Source organism: Andrena cerasifolii, chromosome 5 (assembly GCF_050908995.1).
Source record: "Andrena cerasifolii isolate SP2316 chromosome 5, iyAndCera1_principal, whole genome shotgun sequence".
Classification (NCBI taxonomy): Eukaryota; Metazoa; Arthropoda; class Insecta; order Hymenoptera; family Andrenidae; genus Andrena; species Andrena cerasifolii.
In genome coordinates this window covers 13276922-13296968 of record NC_135122.1, presented here as the reverse complement: position 1 = coordinate 13296968, position 20047 = coordinate 13276922, and the positions used below count along the sequence as shown (strand labels likewise).

Sequence of the window (20047 nt, the reverse complement as noted above, 5' to 3'; positions counted from 1 at the left end):
ATTCACCGGTATTAGCGGGCTTTAGTGTTAATGTTGGAGGGAAAGTATTGACCTACACGTGTGATCTAGGGGCATTTGAGATCATTGTTAACCCCGAACAAAGGAGGCCTGCCATTCTTGTGGCGGCCTTTTAATTCCCTATCGCGAGTCAACTGGATAACCGATGTTTTTCTAGGGGGAAGAGGTAATAATTTCCAATCTATATTTTCAGAATGGTTGACGGGCGGCAACTACCTATTTGTTTATAGATTTATATGTTGCAAATGAGGCTGTACAAAACGCGGGAGCTAAAAGAGAAAAAGAATTAGTGATGAGAAAAGTATGTCACGCATTACCGGTTGAAGTTTCATTGAATTCAATTCACTTTACTGATGGTAACATAAACGGGTATTCAAACTTGTTAACCCATTTATTAAATTTTCATCAATTATAAATAATGTCTATATACCATTCGTTCGTTAAATAGTTCTCGAAACGATGTACTTTCAATGATTTTCATTATTTAACGCCTTTCTTATGGTCGAGTCTTTCGAAACATTTCAATATAACCAACTTGGCACTCCAGAACGATGAAACGATTAAAGACTGAATTAATTAATGCGACAATCGAGTCGTATTTGAAACGGAGGCATTATCAGGCAGGTCACATTTTTATAATCATTGTATGAATTGTAAATCGAATTATAACTGATAAACATAACATAACCTTTCGTCACCCTTGGCCACTAATTACAGACTAACGACGTTTTCTACAAAAGTAATCAAGTGCATTGCCGAACTAGCGATGAAATGACTCTGAATGCGAGTGCCGCTTCTGCTACATCTCAAGATAACTCGATCATTTTCAGTGCGATTAGCATCGATGTTGCTGCTGCAGATCAAGCATATCAACGGTACATCTCCTGTTTCTTTTCAATTTATATTAGCTAATTTTATTATTCTGATACTAAACGCTACCTACGGACGGACGTGTGCGTCCTCCTCTTTTGCGATGCTAAGCTTGTATTATTTTTTTCTAGATTAAAGATGTGGGTAAATATTGTACTCAATGATAAGTTGAAAATGGAATTAAAAGGGCTTCTATACCCTGTATTTTGTCACTTGTATTTAGAGATGCTACATGCTGGCAACAGACAGGCAGCAATTCAGTTTTTAAAAGCGCATCAAAATGAATTTAACAGTGAAACAGAAAAAGACTTCTTAGAGGAGCTATCCAGTGTGTTCTCAGTGCAAGATATCGAATTGAGACCTTTGGTAAATTCGTTTAGAACTAGAAAATATAAAGTGGACATGTCTGATACCGCTCACTTATGTCTTCAACAATTCCTTTCGAAGCATGGACATATTATATTAATGCAGGTACGAGCGGATCTACGCATGGAATATGTATCTGTAAGCATTTTAATATCGACGGTATATAACTCTTTTACAACTTGATTGTTTAGATAATAAATACGCACGTGACAATAATTAAAAAGATGGACGTGCCTGAATCAGATCCGTCGGGTTGCGAAGAAATAAGTTCACGCTGCGAAGCAGGCATTAATGGATACGTAGAGCAACCGTTAGGTACTGGAGCCGATCGCGAAATGCGAGAATTGCAAGAAGCTATAAGATTAATTCGAAATAACGTGCATCAACCTTTACGAATATTTACAGTGAATAATGCTGTTGAAAAGTAATTGCCCGCAAACATAATACAAAGTTTAAATGACTTGTGAGAGTCCATGTAAATTAACAGCGAGGAGGCAATGGGTTATATAACACGATATATTTTTGCAGCGCGAGCAGTGCAAGTATTCCACCAAATATGGACAAATTAGCAGTAGGATTTAGTACTACAGAGATTAGGCTATGGGGTATAAACGAAACAGTATTAATTAAGCCAAAGCATGAGGAACCCTCCTTCTCGTTTGCCTCTGATACTCCATTTTTACATAAACTTTACGAAACCACAGACAGAACGTAAGTTCTATAATTACCACGATGAAATCTAATGACCGTAATATAAAATTGTTCGAACGATTTAAGGACCGAAGGAGGGGCAATGATACTTAGGGGACACACGGACGTAGTACACGATTTAAGGTTTATCCCAGAGTCAGATGTTTTACTCTCTGTATCTAGCGATAAAGACATGAGGGCATGGAGACTTAACGATTACACGTGTGCCGCAATTTATAGGTATACCATGTGTGCCCACTTCTCTACCGGTTTCTTCGGCAGATCATTTAACGACACCGTTGTGGTACCGCGAAGTCCTCATGATTCTATTGTATTAACAAAATAATTTCTTGCAGTGGTCACAGTTATCCTATATGGTGCATGGATCTTAGCGTATTCAATTTGTATGTAGCAACTGGTTCACACGATAGAACTGCCAAATTATGGTCCTTAGATAGAATATTTCCATTACGCATATTCGCTGGTCATTTTTTAGATATAAATGTACGTTTCTGAACAGCAATAACCGAGATAAGTTGATCCGCTGCCTGTTCTGTGCTCATAGAGTTTCACGGTGCGTTTTCTTGCAGTGCATAAAATTTCACCCGAACGCCCGATACTTGGCAACAGGGTCCGCTGATAAGACTGTCAGGTTATGGGATAAAGACGACGGGAATTTATTGAGGGTGTATATCGGTGCACAGTCAACGATCTATAGTTTAGCGTTTAGTCCGGACGGAAAGTATTTGGCCGCCGCTGGTAAGATAATTGACCGGTTCGTTAAATAACGCGAGCTTGTTGAAGCTTATTAAAACACTGTTCCCCCAGGTGATGACAAGTCTATCTCTATTTGGGATTTGGCGACCAATGCACTGCTGACTGAACTTAATGGCCATGAAGACACTGTCATGTACTTAGACTGGAGTTTGGACGGTCAATACATTGCCAGTGGAAGCCTGGACGGCACTATTCGTTTATGGCCTACGCACGATCACATTAAAACTATCAATAGGTAAGGTCCGATCTTACAGATCGAAAGAAATGCCCGCCCTTTACGGTATCGCGACGCGATGTTTCAACCGTCTTACGTTTCAGCAATTCATCGACCGTGGTACCTGAAACAGAATCACCGCAAATATACTCAACTTATTGCTCGAGTATCCTCTCCCTGCGTTATTACAATAAGAACAATTCGCTCGTGTGTATCGGAACGGTGGACAGTTTATAATATATTAAAACGAAGAATAAATTAAATGCTGATATATTTGTAAATTAGGTCTTTTATTATCTTTCCCTGTGAATAATGTTATACCCGTGGGCAAGCTTCTAATACTGTGGCACCGTGACGGAAAGAGGTCGGTTCTCAAAGCTTTACAATAGAAATTTCTCAGTCTACGCTGAATTTGGGCGATCTGTCGCATACGTTCATCGACGAGATAACATGCTTCGTATAAAATCCAAGAAAGAAGATCAACGCGTACCACAACATCTGTTGCCATGCCTTGAAATTTTCAAGTATTCGCAAAGATTCTGCTGTACGCGTACTGAAACAGAATTGTTCAGTAGTTCACCCCATCTTTCGTACACATTTCGTTCCTATTTCTATTATAATTCCAGCAACCAGTTACCATAATGTCGACTGCTTCTCAACGGTTTTGGTCACGTCCAGTTCCAGCAAGGAATTCTGTGCACTAATTAATCGAGCCTCATCTTCCGCTTGACTGGCAACGTCCGGATTCACGGTATCGTTATTATTCCCTTGATCATCCCTCAGGGAATTATTGTTCTCTTCATTCGAGTTCCTCCTCGACTCTGTCTGCTCGAATATGTCGCGCAACTCGACGACGCTATTGAAGCTGCTGAAGCATATAAAACAAATTCTTCTATATCCTCTGTTGCAGTATTATTACACGCGCTTCTTTCTATTAAACACTACAAACTCCGTTCGATTCGGTTTCACGTATTCCCACTTTTGTATTTCGGAGCACAAGGACGGCCTCCTGAGGGTGACTCTACCGCACACCGAATTCCGTTGTTTGGGACCTTCCTAAAATCGGAGCAAACACGATTATTTTATTCTTTATTACACTAAACGAAAGATAGACAAACTAGGAACGTATGCGATGAAAGATATCACCTTTGCCGTATCTTGCGAAGTCAGGGGTCGCGAAATAGTTGCGATGCTTGCTCTTCTCCTGGCCACCTGCAAACAACATTAATAAAGAAGAAATCGATCGATGTGGAAAGCCCGCAGTAATATACTATTCGAGCCATTACTCGGTTATTAAACGGCAATCCGTTCTTGTATCGTATTTTAGGTAAGTCATCGCCCAGCTCCGCTGAATTCTCGTCTATCACGATGTTATTCTCCAGTAAGATCCGCCTGAAAAGGAACGCTCCTGCATTTTCATCGAGTCAGTTTAAGCGGGAGAAAATGACCAGGAATCGTTCCTGCTGTTAGACTCTTACTTGGCTTCAGCAATCTCGGTGGCCAGAAGCTCACACCTGGAACGCAGTGTCTGAAGGTATTTATCAGCCACAAAGATTGCTCTGGTGATTCTTTGCTCCTGGCAAACCGCGCCAAGTGTTTCAGCCGCGCAGGAAACCTTATGAGCGCATCGCATCACCATGTCTAACCGATGACGGACTCTTTCCACTTTCTCTATCGACTCCTTGTCCGTGCACAGGGGTAACAGTTGCTGTTTTGTATTTGAAATAAAAGGACCGATTACAGACATCCCTTAGGATGTAGGGGTTCTAACAATCTGACAGCGTCAGAGCTGACGACTGGCAGCGGAAGTTACTTGCCTCTATGTCTCCGTGCATCTGTTGAATTTCACCCGCGAGATTTCGCTCCGCTAGATCTCGATTACGGCGGGACAGCGACAGTCTTCGATGCAAGGTGATCCTGTCTATGCCAAGCCCGATCGAAAATGCGATGTACTTGCGCTCGACCTCGGTATCCAGCAATGTTTCTCTGCCAGAAAGAAGCGATCGTCTTGTAGGGGAGACCGGGGCTAGTTGGTACGTTTTTCAGTTTTCAATTTTTTTCATTTTTTATTTGAATTAATTACTTGATAAAAAATATGCCAGAATATACTTTGGTCCTTCCTCTTTAATATATAGTAAGCGAAAACTTGAGAAAATACACACAAAATGAATGAAAAAATATTATTTCAACGATCAATTTGGATGTATCACAACTATTTACTTTTTCTCTATATAAACGAAAACAGTTAAAAAAAAGAAGGAAAGAATTGAACAACAATCTTCGCATATCTCGTTCAAATGAAGCTACACACTTACGGTGTCGAGATAATTCGTCTGTATCAACTTGCCCCCTGTATCAATTAGCCCCGGTCTCCCTTACCACGGCTAGACTCCACCCCTACGTATCCCGAATCATTTGCACGCAGCTAATTTCTTCAGTACCTGTGCAGGGTGTCCGTTCCCTCCGTGCTGGATAATCCCATAGCCTGCAGGTGAACATCCGTGAAGCTGGGAAAGGCTCCAAGTATCTTCTCTTCCTGCTCATCGGGCGACTCCTTCGGTTTGGCACACCCGCGACGACGTCTTGTTACGTGACATCGCTCGCAGTCGCCCTCGGATAAGGACCTCCTCGCAGCGACGAGCCTCTGCATCGAATAATACCGCTCATACCCTGGGACTGTCCTAACTCTATCTTAACGAATGTTTTCTTTTTCCCACGTCCATAGCTTTTCGCCATCCGGGCCTATAAATATCGCGTTACGCGATTGCAACTGGACGAGGGTTTCAGCAGCCCGTGGCTTTATTTCAAATTTACCAGCAATATCTGCCGGACGTTTGCCCGACTTCCAGAGCAAATATTATTTTTCCTATCGAGCGAAATAGATCGCCAGACGTAGCACGACCATGTGGTGCCGGTAACGATTCCACATACACATGCAGGGTATTATTAAAAACGTCCGATATTTCTTCAGGATCGTTTCCACGTATCGAAATAACGAGAAACAGCTCGCGCGTACATCTCTGGCAGCGATTAATTGTTTAATTACGCGCTATTCAGTGTACTTTAAAGTCCGGGCCCCTCGGCGCCTGTAGGCAGCAACCGATTTACACCCTCGCGCATCAGGTGGCCTATTAATTTTATTTAGAGCGAGACAATTGAAGGGGAGAGATGTTTAGGTGTCCTCGTTCATTCTCCTCACTCTGTGATCTTTTCAGGTGCAAATCCACGTTGAAGCAAAGATTTCGTGTCTCACACGAGACTTTAATCTCGCGAGACAATTATTTCCCGATCTATTTCCACTAATGGACAAAACTGAATTTTTTCCACGAGACTAGACTCTCTCGAAACAAGTTTCATGATATATTTCCAAAATCTCATCTCTCGCGACGGTTTCCATTATTTACATTTAGTTGCTGCTGAGATTTTTGCTCAATAATAGAAAAGTCTCGTGTAAAATCTCGTCGGGCATTCGTACCTTTAGGCTACCTTACGCGCAAGACTGTACGGCGGGTGTCCTGCCGCAGGCGTCCGTGAGATTAGCGAGGAAATACAAAATATTCCTACTTAAGTAGGAAATGCAAAATATCGCGAGATTAACAAACGAAGCTTTATCAGCATGTATGTACACGAACTTTTTTCGTTGTTACGATACGTAGAATCGATTCTGGAAAACTGCTCGCCCCTAAGGGAGATCCATATATTATAATACCGTAAGGATTACCAACTTGTCGCTTCTCGCGCGTTGAATGGAATTCCGCGTGGTCCCCGGTTTCCTGCATTCCGTGGGGCTCGCCCGAATCCGGTTTCTTCGGGAGCGCACCGGTGGAATAAAACGGCGAGGGTCGCGTGGGACTGTCGCCCTTCGGTCGCCCGTTGCTCGCACAGTGAACGCGCTCGATCGGCTCGTCGTCGCTATCTGAACCGATCGAGCTATCCCCGTGACTCGACATTCCGAGATCGACTGATGTGTATTTTCCAAGGCGACCAGCACTCGATGCGCCCGCGAGCGCGCGGGGATATGCAGAATCTTTGATCTTGGCCAGATCTGCGAACCAAAGGATGGACTTCCAACAATATACATTTATTGTATTTTTAGTTCTTAGGAGCTCCGTCAAGTTTACCGCCGCAGAAGGTTGCGCTGGATGGTGCTGGCGGGGTTCCCCGCGAACCACCCGTAGACGTTCCATCGTTCCTCGGCTCTCCACTGGCTGGCGACGCGTCGTTGATCAGGATGGAAAAGTTGTCCGGCTCCGACGGCAGCCGGCTTTCCCGCGAGTCAACGGCGACACGTTCATCAGCGCACTGATCAAAGAGAGCGATCGTTATTTTTAAAAGAAAATTATTTTTAACTCTTAACGGCCCCCTCGCTTCGCTCGCGCATCAAACACTCAGTTTGCTATAAAAATAAAGGCCTGGATTTAAATACCCTGCCCGAGAGAACGGCACCGCGGCCGTTAAGAGTCAGATTCCGGATTAGACCCTTAAGGGGAGGTTCCGGTCTAAAAATCGATTTTTTTTATACTTCATTTTTCGAATATTCAAAGTTTTAGGAATACGTGTTTACAAGGATTTGTTGAAATTCGTAAGGTTCCCGAAGTTATAGGCACTTGAGTAGCGGCAAATGCATGGGTAACACCCGGCCACTCGACACTCACGTAAAACTTCAAACGCGTTTTTCTCGAAACAGTGTTCTCAAGATCGGTGGGACCTGTATCTCCAAAATTTGTTATCCGATTCGACTGAAACTTTTTTTATTTTGAAGAATACAGTTCTGGCTAGGGGGAAACCAGTAAAATTGAAAAAAAAATGAAAATTTATAATTTTCAAAGGCGTTGAAAGGATGAAAAATATGGGGAAAAAGTGATCTCAAACTTCAAGTGTCGTTATTTTCTAAAAAAATGTCATTTTTGTATTTTTTTCTGGTTCGCCCCTTAGCCAAAAGTATATTCTTCAAAATAAAAAAGTTTCAGTCGAATCGGATAATAACGTTTGGAGATACAGGTCCCACCGATTTGGACGAATTTCTTGACGACTCGACATTAACGACTCCCCAGTGCTGTTTGCAATGACTAATTATAAAACAAAAAAATTAATTTCTATAGTGTAAAACATCCTTAATTCAATGCAAAAAGTCCCATTAAATTATATACAGCAGTTTTCCTTTAATTAATTCCTAAAGATCACCTATTTTAGACCGAGAACAGCCCCTTAAAGTTTCATCCCCGGCGCTTACTTTAAACCCTCCGCTCCCGCTGCTGTCCGATTTAAAATGCTTCCCGATCGAAGCCGCGGCTATCGTCGCGGGGGCATCACCGGTCTTGCCCTCCCTAACCTGTGGCAGTTTGAGCGTTGCTGCTTGCAAGGGCTCAGCTTTCTTCGCAGGAACATCGGTGCCACTCGGAGAGAACTTGCCAATGAGATCGTCGGCCGAGGAGCCGCTCAGGAACTTGCCGCTCTCGATCAATGAACGGTAACTATTAACGAAACCTTTCTTGCACAGGCTCGTCCGCTGGCAGAACTCGTCGCTCCTCGACTCCGTTTCCTGCTCCTTTTCGATCCGAACGGAAGGGCTGCTGGAGGTGCGCCGGAACTCCACCGTGTCCCCTTGATTCTTCGCCGTGATCACGTCGAACGATCGGCAGAACACGGACAGCTTTCGTTTCGGGGCTTTCGGGAATTCAGCCTCGTCGGTCACCGAGCAGTCAGCCACTTTTAAATACGCAAATCCCGTGTCAGGGTCTACTCCGGGCGATCGAAGAAGCGCTTTAGCGTCTGCTTTCTGGGGCACTTTCGCGGACTCGTCCATTTGACGATTTCCCTCCGTGGTAATTGCTAATGATTCTTCGCCAAGGCAACGCGCGGCACGTCGCTCGGGAGTAATTCCGTCAATCGCCACCTATTTGCATTCCCAGAAACAGAGGCGCGCGTGTTAGTAACATCCTTCCCCGCGTCGCAAGAACGCGGCGGATGCGGAGGATCGTAACAGCGAGTCGGATTCACCGCGGATAGCCGGGCACGGTTATCGTACGAATCCAATTTGCCGTGCAAGTTCACGGAGCACCTCGTGGATGTTGAAACACGGGTCGCGGCGTTAAAAAGATTATTACGTAACGGAGAGCGTATCCGACGATCGTGTGTAGCGACCCGCGTCAAATGCACCAGAACGTCTTAATTAACGGCTCGGGCCTGGCTCGATTTTAATGCCGCGTTTCCCTCCAGACGGGACAAACAATCCGCATACATTACGCGGATGGTTAATTAGAGCTATGCAGCGTACCCAATCTAGCACGGCGATCATATCATTGAGGCGATAAATTGGCTCGTCCTTGCCAGCGACATAGTAAACGTTCACGGGACATTAAACGTCCGCATGTGTTCTTAAACGTCACGTTGATTCATTAGGACGTAACGCCGACAGTTGCTCGCGGTTCGGCACGACTTAATTAATTACAATGTCAAACACAAAACATTCCTATCCGTGAACGTTCGCTTCGGAACGCCAGCGCCTGCCACTTTCCGAGCGTTCGATTACGAGGATATTGGGAACAAATTGGTGGATCTAACTTCTACGAATCCTTCTGAAAATTCTCGTGTATGTACGCTATTGTTTATCAACGTTTCAAATGAATTTTCATCGAAAGATTCTCGCGAATTTAGGGGTTGCAAAGGGAGCCCCGAATTTCCACGGGGTTTCGATTACATAGCGCACTCGATGTTAATTGAACGTCGATATAGGTCACTGCAGATCTTCCAGGTTTGCGGTCGGCCGTCTTATTAAGGCGCAGAGGAAATCCTGTTACGCGTAACGATATTAAATTTCTTCTATGATTTCGCACGCGCGAAAACAAGCCACGTGTCTGGAAGATCTCCCTCAGAGGCGCGCCGTTGTTTCCTGGCGATGAGTTATTAATAAAAGTGATTCTGCGGATGCATTCGTGAATCGCGGATCGAAGATGATGCTTCGTTACCTTCGGTAAGCAACGCGGCGGAGAGAAACTTTCACTTATCGAGTTCACAGGGTACCGTCGAAGGAGGCTGCCCCGCGTTTCGCGGGCCTTTTCGTAAAATCCTGACCCGGCGAGATCGACGGGATCCTTGAATCGCGACGGTGCGCGCCGTTTCGATAATAAAATTCCTCTTACCCATGCACGAGGCTCTATTTACGTGGATGGCCACTAGTTACGGGAAGGGCTAGGAACGCGTTTGCAGATTAGTTAAAAGGAGGGTGCAGACCGTGGCCGTGTGTTCTCTGTCCCGCGCATTTGCCGACTGACGCGAACGGCATAGAGAAACTGGAAAAAGAAGCAAGAACAAAAGCTCGAAGAGGCAACCGGAATACGGCCGGCACGAACGCCGCAGGCAGACTGAACGCGAACGCTTATAAAACAGCTCTTCTTCTCTGTCTTTCTCGCTTGTCCCAGGCGCGCCTCTATGCCCGCGTGTCTCCCTTTCTCGCTACCCCGGTCGATCCACCTTGCTCCTTTTCCGTTTCGCGATTTCTGCTCTTTTGATGCGGCCTGAACTGTTTTTGTGGGCAAAATCTGTTATAGGCACGTGTGTGCAGGTAATATATTGTTTTTTTTGTTTTTTGTTTTTATTGTTTTTCCTGTGTTTTAAGCAGGATGGCGTTTCAAGCTTATTTTTGCTTATATTGCCCAACGAACTACAGTCCCATTTTTGTATCCCTCCTCTCTCCTTCGGGTCCCAGCAGCGCACCGGGAGAAAGGTGGTCTCCCATCTTTCCCCAGTACACCGCCCCGTGATGCTTAACTTCGGTGATCTAACGAGAACCGGTGTTTTCCATCGCGGCTACGGCCGCTGGTAAGGTAATATATATATATGTGGATAAGCATAATGAATGCATGACTGCGAGTTGTCCGGGGAATCACGGTGACTCTTCCACGTTTCTGTGAGCAAAAAGGATTGCCGAGGGTGACCCGAACCTCTCTCACGCTACCTGTATAAGATCTTTGTTTTTATGGATTCCTTGTGCGTGACTCGAACTATTCGAAACCGAGGTCGCAACATGATAGGTACTCTATGATAGCGCGATTTTTTTGGACACTGACGCGGTACGTTAGCGTCTAAAGGATTGAAAGAAAACTCCAGGCGAGAATGTTTCTGATATTACCAATGAATGCACAAGGGACACGGTTATTTTTATTCCGGTGTACTTTGGAGAAGGTATTCGGGCCAATGTCGCGCAGTCATCAACCCTGAAGATCTATTTTTATGGGAAACCCTGGAACCAGTTGCCGCGCCACGTTGTAAGCGAATTTCCCCTGAAAATCACGGTAACTGCTATCCCACCGATTTAAACTGACCGCGATCGGACTACGGAGAAATTAAATTAGGGACGATTGAAGTAGGCAGAAAGGTAAATACACAGCTGCCTGGAGAGCTTCTTCCGAGCGCCACCGACACCGATCGAATCGAAGAATCCATCTGCTCTCTGACTGCGGCGTTTGCTCGCAGTGGAAGATAACTGAGCGGGGAAGAAGTTCGGGGTGAAAGCTCGCACGTGCATGGCTTTTGTTACCAGAACAAATACTTATCAGTCACGGTGATCCGGCGACTTCCAGTGACCCGACTTCCCATTCCTCGCGGCAGTTTTGCATTTCATATTCTCGTCTTTCTATGCCGCGGCACTGGAATCCTCCTCAGTCTCGTCAGATCTTACGAAACTCTAAGATGAACCACTTAAAACGATTTTGCGCAACAAGTCTAAACGCCCAGATGCTTCTAAACCGAGAACGAAAGCACCCGGTTACACCTCGATCATTGATCACTGACTTTTCAAACAGTTCCCACCGAAATCTTTGCGTCTTTGCAGCACGTGGCGCCTTCTATTCCCTTGACAGATATTTACTAGCTTACAGCATTGCGAGGCTTGATTCCTCCTTCGATATTCTATCAACGTCTTCGATATTTCTCCGGCGCTTGCGTCAAGATCTATTATAAGACACTCGTAATTTTCTCTAACTTAACATTGTGCAAGAATCCTGTCCAAGTCGGGATCAATTGTCGGCGATCTAACATTAGCCCGCGCGGCAATTATCCTAATTAAAAGTACGACAACGGCCAGCGACGAATTAATGTCGATTGCTGGCCACTGACGGTATCACCCCAAACACGGCGCCCCACATAAACGTCGATCGCAGTGGCGATGATACGGCAGACGGACTGGATCGTTTGGGAAAGGTGGATCGCGCGCTGTTGCTTAGCGCTCCGCAAGCCACGGTGACTTTAGCCGTAGAATCTGCTCGATCGATTCGAGGTTTATAATGCGTGTCAAAAAATTCAGGGACTTTCCGGAACATGCGATATCCTGACGCAAGAAGACTTTCGGAGGAGCTTCTGGACCGCGCAGTTTAAAGCCGAAACACCTGACCGTGGATTAGTGGCCCCTAGCACGCACACGCAGGAGGCACGCGTAGATATTCTCCGACGCAAACTTTTTCGCGCTAACACATTTTCACGGGTTGAACCAGCGCGGTCGGCTCTACTGTGTGCGTGATTCTGTATCTACGCGTGCCCCCTGCGTGTGCGTGGTAGGAGTCACTGCTCCGCGGTCAGACGTTTCGGCTTTAAGGGTTCTAGGCAGTCGTTCCTGTCTAAACTTAAGCATTTCTGTTTCAATTAATTACAAAGAAACCATTTGAGACTGAGACTTGTTCTTTGGCGTGAAGTTTATTAACATCATAAGTTTTAAAAAGCATGTTTGTTTAGAAAAAAATATGCATTATATACGACGCTACAGGTGGATCATTAAATAGGTGCAACCCCTTAAGGGGTAACACCATTTAGAATGGCTGTTATTCGTTCATTTTTTAATGTTTTTCTATAACAAAATTACTGAGAGTTGCTGCATATATGTACTTTCAAGATAAGCGAATAGTTGTAAAAAAATATACAGTAGATTATCCACAAAAAATTCCCCAAAATCGCGTTCTCTTTCGAAAGCTGACTAGGCATAGTCTCTTAAACTGCGCGGCCCGGAAGTTCAATGGTTAATATTCAACTGTTCGTATCTCGAGAACGAAGCCTCGGAACCCAAAACGGTAAAGGACTTATCGATGTCTTCTTGCATGAGGACATTGCGTGTTCCGGGAAGTCCCCGATTTTTCGGACACCCTTATAAAGCTCGAATCAATCGAACAGATTCTACGGCTAAAATCATCGTGGCTCGCGAAGCGCTAAGCAACAGCGTCTGATCCACCTTATTCAAATGATCCAGTCTGGCTCCAGTCAACCGGTTGGCTATTCGGATCCGGTTAACGGTATAAAGAAAGGAATAACACGTTACACTTACATAGACTCCTGTATCTCTCGTTGCACAGCATCACCTATCTCCTCTCATGATAATGAATCTTTCTACGAGTTATTCCCTTCGCCCTGATTCATCCCGTCACTTGAGCTTGCACGCCATCAGGTTAGTCTTGGGCCGCATGCCTCGCGGGTTGCTCTATCGGCACCGTGTACCGCGTTTCACCTTGCGTCGCCGATCATTCTCCCCCAAGATGTGGACTAATCTTCTGCTAATCATTCTCTGCCACCAAATCATCGGCTCCATGGACTTCACGATCAAGATCGATAACAAGCTCGACGGTAAATACAGGGTAGTTTCCGCGGTCTCTCCGTAGCGAAATCAAAGTTAGTGTGGTCCACGTCGCTGAGCAGGGTACACGTGTCCATCTTAGGTGATCTCGGTCCTTCCTTTCGGAGAATCTGTTTTTCACGTGGTGGATTATGATGTACCGTTCTATTTTTCATCCTCGGCGAGCCCGCACGAATGCTAAAGGAGGAAATTATTCCTCGTAGAATCGGTATTCCGCGTACGCGAGGAATAAGAAAGAAATGTGCGTCTACAATATCCACGTGAGCTTTCTGACGTCGGTTTTGACGATTTCGTGTTCTTTCCACTGAGCAAAGTGGATTTTGTACGGTTGGAAGTTTGCTTAGCCATTTGCACGGCATATCGGAGCTGAATTAGTCAAAGTTGAATAGATTCATTTCAACGTTTCCATGTGATAACAGTTGTAGTAGCGTTACGAGCTGCGTGTACTAAGACCTCCGTCTTCTTTTTGAGTTGCGTAGAAGGAGATCAATGCACTCTGGAGAATGGCAGCCAAGGTATCTGCAAGAAGCTACCGGAGTGCTCTTCCAGGTTGAAGGAGGTGGAGTATGGGAAAAGGACCTCGAACTCCCCGGGAAGATGCGGATTCGATAAACTCATAGAGATCGTCTGTTGTCCTGTCAACGTCACGGAGAAGATCGGCCGTGGAGCAGCCGAAACCGGTACGCTTCTGTATTCCAAAACGTTCTGTTCACGATACGAAACGCAACGTAACGTGAAAGCTCACAGTCATCCGTGTGATGTAATTAGGAGAGACCGGGGCAAAGCGGGGCCGAAAAAGTTTGAAGTCGAATAAAATTTTTCCCTCTCAATAAAAATGTGAGGAAATAGATTTATAATATAATTTGAACATTGCTATTGACAAGTGACGAATAGCAATGCTTAAAATAAACTTAAAGTATATTAAAATTCATCTTGAAAAGAAGATGCAAAAACGACCACTTTACCCCATATATATATTTTATAATTATATTTTATATTTTTACCCCATATATGGGGTAAAGTCAGGTGAAATAAAATACGAGTTTTAATGAAGGATATAATTATAAAATTAACTTTATTGGAACTTTTCAACTATTTACACTAGTTTTTTTTAAATATATTTCATTAATACAAGTTTAACGTTAATAATTTGTAGTGGGATACCTGCACAGAAAGTTACGCACGCGTATAAGTCACTATGGTTTGTGTAGAAAACCACGCGAAAACAATTTCGTTTCGATCAAAGGAATGAAGTCTGAAACATGAACACTTTTCATTACAATACAACTGTGAAGCGTGAAAAAGAAATTCCGGGGAGATTTTTTGATAATGATCAGGACACTGAAGGGGCGTAAATCGTTCAAGATGCAGGGCCCGCCTGCATGTTCTATTTGAAATTTATATAGCCGACTTTCCCTTCGTGGTAGATTTATACGTGAAATGAGAAGTATGCGCGTTTAATAAAAGATACATATCCTTCCGTTCTCTCTCTCTCTCTCTCTCTCTCTCTCTTGCTCAACTGAAATTATAGCAAATATTCACCCTCCCCTTTTGCCGCTTAGCTTGCCAGGAGTATAGGCATACTCAATTAAGAATAAACGGCAACATATGGCCTTCTTTCACGGTGTCTCAGCAAGTCTATGTATTCGGTGGAACCCCGGCAAAGCCTGGCGAGTTTCCATACATGGTGGCTTTAGGGTATAAGTCCGAAAAACCCAGCGTGGTTGCATCACCTATTAAATACACTTGTGGAGGTAGCTTGATATCTCTGGAATACGTGTTAACTGCCGCGCACTGCGTGAATAACATAGACGACAGGGTCCCTGTCGAGGTAAGCACTGCTCATTTGTCAGCAAAGATACTACTTACACGCCATTCCATATAAGAGCGGACTCACGCCCCTACCGATTTACCACCGATCTGCGTAGCTGCCACGGATCTGACGCACGCGATTGGTCGTGGCACTTTCCCCGCCGGTTTCCTACCAATCAACAGTATATATCCCTGCGCGGAACGAGTACGCTCTAAAGTGGAATGCAGTGTAGCTGCTGTTCCTTCGTTACAATCAGTAAAGCCAAGTTTGAGATCAAGTTCTTCGGAGAAATGTTTAAATTGTACGCCTTGTTGCAGGTACGCTTGGGAAACGTAAACATACACAGCTACATGGGATCCCAAAGAATCCCGATAAGCAACATAATTTCCCACCCCCGATACAGGCGCAGCACGAACTACAACGATGTGGCCATTCTGAAACTGAAGTTCAAGGCACACATCTCGATTACAGTTATGCCTATTTGCCTGGAAACCAAATCGGTAACTACCATCGATATAACACCGAGCACACATTTGGTAGTGGTTGGATGGGGAGTCACTGACCTCAATGCTGTCAGGGGATCTGACATGCTGATGAAGACGCCGAGTCTCAGGTACTGTATATGTATGTACAGTTTCCAATTAATAATCATGAAAATTAAGGCAAAATCGATTTTGAAGTCTCGTCGGCTCGAGTGCTGCCTTGGTAAACAAACACTGAAGGGGGTATACCCGTTTCAACGCTCGGAAAATGTGTATACTTTGTGGATTTTTTTACAAGTCAACGGCTTAATGAAGATTTTCCGTTTTTTTGTACTATGTTTACACAGTATTATGAACTACTTAAAAAACAAAATTTCAGTTAAAAAACTATTGTTTATCGGAAGTTATGGATACATATCCGAAACTCTCTCGATTTTATATGGCTACATAGTGTCCCTGAAAAAAGCTGTATGTCGTGTCTCAAATCAAAAACTATCAAATTTTTGTATAAAATATATGTTAATAGCTATCGATCTACGCCACCGATTTTGGAAAATTTGAAAAATAAAGAAAGGTAGGATCAAAGATAAAGTTAGATATTTCAGTCCACGTTTCTTGTTTGTAAATAATAAGCAGGGTTCATAAGCATATGAACTAACGTTATAGGACATTAATGCAAATTCGATGATTGCTAATGTTTTAATAAATGTGCCCCGGAAACCGGTAAATTAACAACTTCTACTTAAGTAGAAACTCCCAGTGACAGGCAGGCGCGTCAGCCACGTCGCACTCGATCGCGACCCGACGAATCTTTGTAGCCTGTTTTCTCAAAAACTTATTTCGTATTTTTCCTTCATTACTGCGCACAGAATAGTTCCCTCCTCGTTCCAAGAATTACAATCCATCTTGTTTATCACCCCAAGTTCTTCAAGTTAAGAAACGTGAAGTTCTTTTTTCAAGCTGATCTTTCATACTACCCTTTCTGCGTACGTGGGATTAATATTAACGTGAATTATTCATGTTGCAAAAATTACAGGATCGTGAAGAATGAAGTATGCAACAAATCGTACAGCCAGTTCAACCGCAAGTTACCCCATGGCGTCGATGGCAGTATGATCTGCGTGGCAGATCCCAATTCCACCAGAATGGCGGATGCTTGCTCCGGTGACAGTGGCGGGCCATTACTGTTGTTAACCGAATCTGGTGTAAGCGTGATTGGTATCACGGCTTTTGGATCGTTTTGCGGCACCGGCGTTCCAGCTGTTTACACCGCGATATACCCTTTCTTGGACTGGATCGAGGAACACGTGTGGCCATCTACAGACAGGAACGGATAAAAAAAATTTAAAACAAAATTAAAACCTAGACGAGATCAAAGACATAAAAATGCACTAAAATGTAAAAAATAATTGTTTTCCTTATTTAACACAATATACATGTACAAAATATATACAAAATATATACAAAATATATACAAAATATATACAAAATATATACAAAATATATACAAAATATGTACAAAATATATACAAAATATACAAAAAGCCGATCAATAGGCTACCGGTCGGTAAAGTGGTAATCTACGACTCTCAATTTTTTGAAGTCGGCTCCTGATTTAATTTAAAAATCAAATTATTACCTGTGTCCACAAACATAAAAAAGTTAGTGTGTTTGTCTGTCGCCTAAAAACTTTCGAACGATAAACTCTAGGATTACGAAACGTGCTTCAGCTCATTGGGCCTGAATGTGACCATTTTCATAAAATAAAATAAAATTCTTTTTTTATAAAATCAGAATCTAAACTTCTCTTACTATCTATCTACTTTGATCTTACTGCCTGCAGCGATTCTTAAACTACGGAGGAAAAAATTTACTTACCGAATAAAAGCGACACAAAATGTTCCCATTATATTTCAGACAGTTCTTGCAGTCGTTTGAAAGACTTTCGGGGGATATACAATATGCATACGCATGTAATATACATATATGTGGATACGTATAATGAATGCATGCCTGCAGCAAGTTGTCGGGGAATCACGGTGACTGCTCCACGTTCCTGGGAGCAAACAGGATTGTCAAGGGTGATCCGAACCTCTTTTACGCGGTAGCGTAAAAACAAAGATCTTAGGTATAAGATCTTACAAGGGGAAGACACCATGTGATAGACATCGATTTTGATGAGCCTTGGCACGATGGATCTATGTTGAAAATAAGTAAATAGGTGTCCGAGCGTTTCAGCCAATAGGCCTTAATAATAAAGGTATTTAATGTAAATTATTAAAAATTTCATAGTGGCCGTTGGGTTTTATTCGGTAAAAATCCCACACTACCCTGGCGCCCCCTGGGGATTCCCCTCTGGAGGAGTCGGGGTGCCTTTTGAAAATTTGCCCAGGATAAAAAAAATTATAAGAAAACTCCTCCCCGGAAAACTACTTCTGAGCGCTATGGACCTATCGAATCGAAGAATTTTTTCAAACAATATCCACCGAAATCTTTGTGTCTTTTTGACGCATTCGTTCTCCTATTCTCTTAACAGACACTTACTATTTTACAACATTACGAACTCGAGTGCTTCTTCGATATTCTGCCAATATCTTCGGTACTCGAGTATAAAATCCCCTAACTTAACATCTTAGACGAACCCTATCCAAGTCGAGATCCAACATTAGCCCGCGCGTCAATTATTCTAATTAAAAGAATGGCAACGGCCAGCGTCGAATTAATGTCGATTACTGGCCACTGATGGTTTCGCCCCAAACACGATGCCCCGCATAAATGTCAATTATAGTGGCGATGATACGTCAGACGGACTGGTATATCTAAAAAAAAAAAAGGGGATCAGGCGCTGTTGCTTAGCGCTCCGCGAGCCACGATGATTTTAGCCGTAGAATCTGCTCGATTGATTCGAGATTTATAGAATGGAGATGCAACCGGCTGGCTGTTGGGATCCGGTTTGCAGCACAAGGAAAGGAACGACACGTAACACGTACATAAACGCCTGTATCGATGAGCAGCATCACCTACCTCCTCTCGCGATAAGGCCCCTTTTAACAGGGAGATCGGAGCTGACGTGTGCGAATCTTTCTACGAGTCTTTCCCTTAGGTCTGATTCATCGCGTCACTTCGGCTTGCACGCCATCAGTTTAGTCTTGGGCAGCACGCCACGCGGGTTGCTCTATCGGCACCGTGTCCTGCGTTCCTCATCGCGTCGCCAATTATTCTCCACCGAGATGTGCAATATTCGTCCGCTAATAATACTGAAAATAATAATCACCTCCTGCCACTTAATCGGCTGCATGCGGGTCACGTTCGGGAACGACGGCGAGCTAGACGGTAAATACAGGATCGTTTCCGCGGTCCATCCGTAGCTGAATCAAAGTTAACGTCGTCTACGTCGCTGAGCAGGGTGTATACTTGCCCATCGTGGGTGATCTCGGCCCTTCCTTTCGGGGAATCCGCTTTCTACGAGGAGGATCACGATTGACCGTTCTGTTTTTCATCCTCGGCGAGCCAGCGCGAATGCTAAAGGAGGAAATTATTCCCCGTAGATTCGGTGTTCCGCGTACGCGAGGAATAAGAAAGAAATGTGCGTCAACAGCGTTCACGCGAGCTTTGTGACGTCAGTTTCGACGATTTCGTGTTCTTTCCACTGAGCAAAGTGGATTTTGTACGGTTGGAAGTTTGCTTAGCCATTTGCACGGCATATCGGAGCTGACTTAGTCAAAGTTGAATAGATTCATTTCAACGTTTCCATGTGATAACAGTTGTAGTAGCGTTACGAGCTGCGTGTACTAAGACCTCCGTCTTCCTTTTGAGTTGCGCAGAAGGAGATCAATGCACTCTGGAGAATGGCAGCCAAGGTATCTGCAAGAAGCTACCGGAGTGCTCTTCCAGGTTGAAGGAGGTGGAGTATGGGGAAAGGACCTCGAACTCCCCGGGAAGATGCGGATTCGACAAGCACACAGAGATCGTCTGTTGTCCTGTCAACGTCACGGAGAAGATCGGCCGTCGACCAGCCGAAACCGGTACGTTTCTGTATTCCAAAACGTCCGGTTCGCGATACGAAACGCAACGTAAGCGGGTGGTCATCGAATCGACCAAGGATCTCCTTAACGTAAAGTCTCATCGTTCGATGTCTCCTCGGATGTCGATCGCGGAACTTCGTTTTTACTCCGTGCGCTAAAATCGTGAAAGTTCAG

The 20047-nt window shown here is 44.2% G+C and overlaps 3 protein-coding genes across 9 annotated transcripts in view; 2 read left to right on the top strand and 1 right to left on the bottom strand.

The window, feature by feature from the left end:
- Positions 1-190: 190 nt before the first annotated feature.
- Positions 191-3216, top strand: Wda (will decrease acetylation). Of its 3 annotated transcripts, none has more exons than XM_076813003.1 (10): positions 191-638; positions 736-893; positions 1020-1359; positions 1446-1678; positions 1783-1965; positions 2032-2184; positions 2301-2448; positions 2535-2703; positions 2773-2956; positions 3040-3216. In XM_076813003.1, the coding sequence occupies exons 1-10, from the start codon at positions 570-572 to the stop codon at positions 3170-3172; spliced, it is 1770 nt and encodes a 589-aa protein (XP_076669118.1). In that variant the 5' UTR covers positions 191-569; the 3' UTR covers positions 3173-3216. The 3 variants fall into 3 exon arrangements, with proteins under 3 accessions (XP_076669118.1, XP_076669119.1, XP_076669120.1); XM_076813004.1 differs by having other exon boundaries at positions 191-642; XM_076813005.1 differs by lacking the exon at positions 191-638 and having other exon boundaries at positions 777-904; positions 1114-1359.
- Positions 2269-10509, bottom strand: LOC143369266 (uncharacterized). 5 transcript variants are annotated; one of them, XM_076812998.1, is made up of 12 exons: positions 10078-10509; positions 8169-8831; positions 7057-7237; positions 6661-6980; positions 5377-5579; positions 4753-4921; positions 4414-4643; positions 4222-4327; positions 4082-4147; positions 3885-3991; positions 3573-3803; positions 3207-3488 (listed from the first exon to the last, which is right to left on the bottom strand). In XM_076812998.1, the coding sequence occupies exons 2-12, from the start codon at positions 8739-8741 to the stop codon at positions 3332-3334; spliced, it is 2343 nt and encodes a 780-aa protein (XP_076669113.1). In that variant the 5' UTR covers positions 8742-8831; positions 10078-10509; the 3' UTR covers positions 3207-3331. The 5 variants fall into 5 exon arrangements, with proteins under 5 accessions (XP_076669117.1, XP_076669113.1, XP_076669115.1 ...); XM_076813002.1 differs by lacking the exons at positions 3207-3488; positions 10078-10509 and adding an exon at positions 2269-3059 and having other exon boundaries at positions 8169-10027; XM_076813000.1 differs by lacking the exon at positions 10078-10509 and having other exon boundaries at positions 3915-3991; positions 8169-10024.
- A 2844-nt stretch (positions 10510-13353) lies between these two features.
- The window catches only part of LOC143368862 (ovochymase-2), a 9963-nt gene continuing 3269 nt past the window's right edge, over positions 13354-20047 (top strand). Inside the window, exons 1-7 of the mRNA XM_076812040.1 lie at positions 13354-13543; positions 14033-14233; positions 15116-15384; positions 15684-15979; positions 16885-17181; positions 18766-19181; positions 19673-19873. Of these exons, the coding sequence (XP_076668155.1) occupies positions 13384-13543; positions 14033-14233; positions 15116-15384; positions 15684-15979; positions 16885-17181; positions 18766-19181; positions 19673-19873 (1840 nt within the window). The 5' untranslated portion in view covers positions 13354-13383. The remainder of the gene's footprint in view (positions 13544-14032; positions 14234-15115; positions 15385-15683; positions 15980-16884; positions 17182-18765; positions 19182-19672; positions 19874-20047) is intronic.

Bases quoted from the DNA above. Each gene is read 5' to 3' on its own strand.
- Wda (XM_076813003.1), top strand. From the start codon at position 570: ATGAAACGATTAAAGACTGAATTAATTAATGCGACAATCGAGTCGTAT. The intron at 1,679-1,782 runs GTAATTGCCCGC...ATATTTTTGCAG, and splicing joins GTGAATAATGCTGTTGAAAA to CGCGAGCAGTGCAAGTATTC. The intron at 2,449-2,534 runs GTACGTTTCTGA...GTTTTCTTGCAG, and splicing joins GTCATTTTTTAGATATAAAT to TGCATAAAATTTCACCCGAA.
- LOC143369266 (XM_076812998.1), bottom strand. From the start codon at position 8,741: ATGGACGAGTCCGCGAAAGTGCCCCAGAAAGCAGACGCTAAAGCGCTT. The intron at 4,922-5,376 runs GTACTGAAGAAA...TCTTTCTGGCAG, and splicing joins GGAACGGACACCCTGCACAG to AGAAACATTGCTGGATACCG. The intron at 3,992-4,081 runs GTGATATCTTTC...CTCCGATTTTAG, and splicing joins CTTCGCAAGATACGGCAAAG to GAAGGTCCCAAACAACGGAA.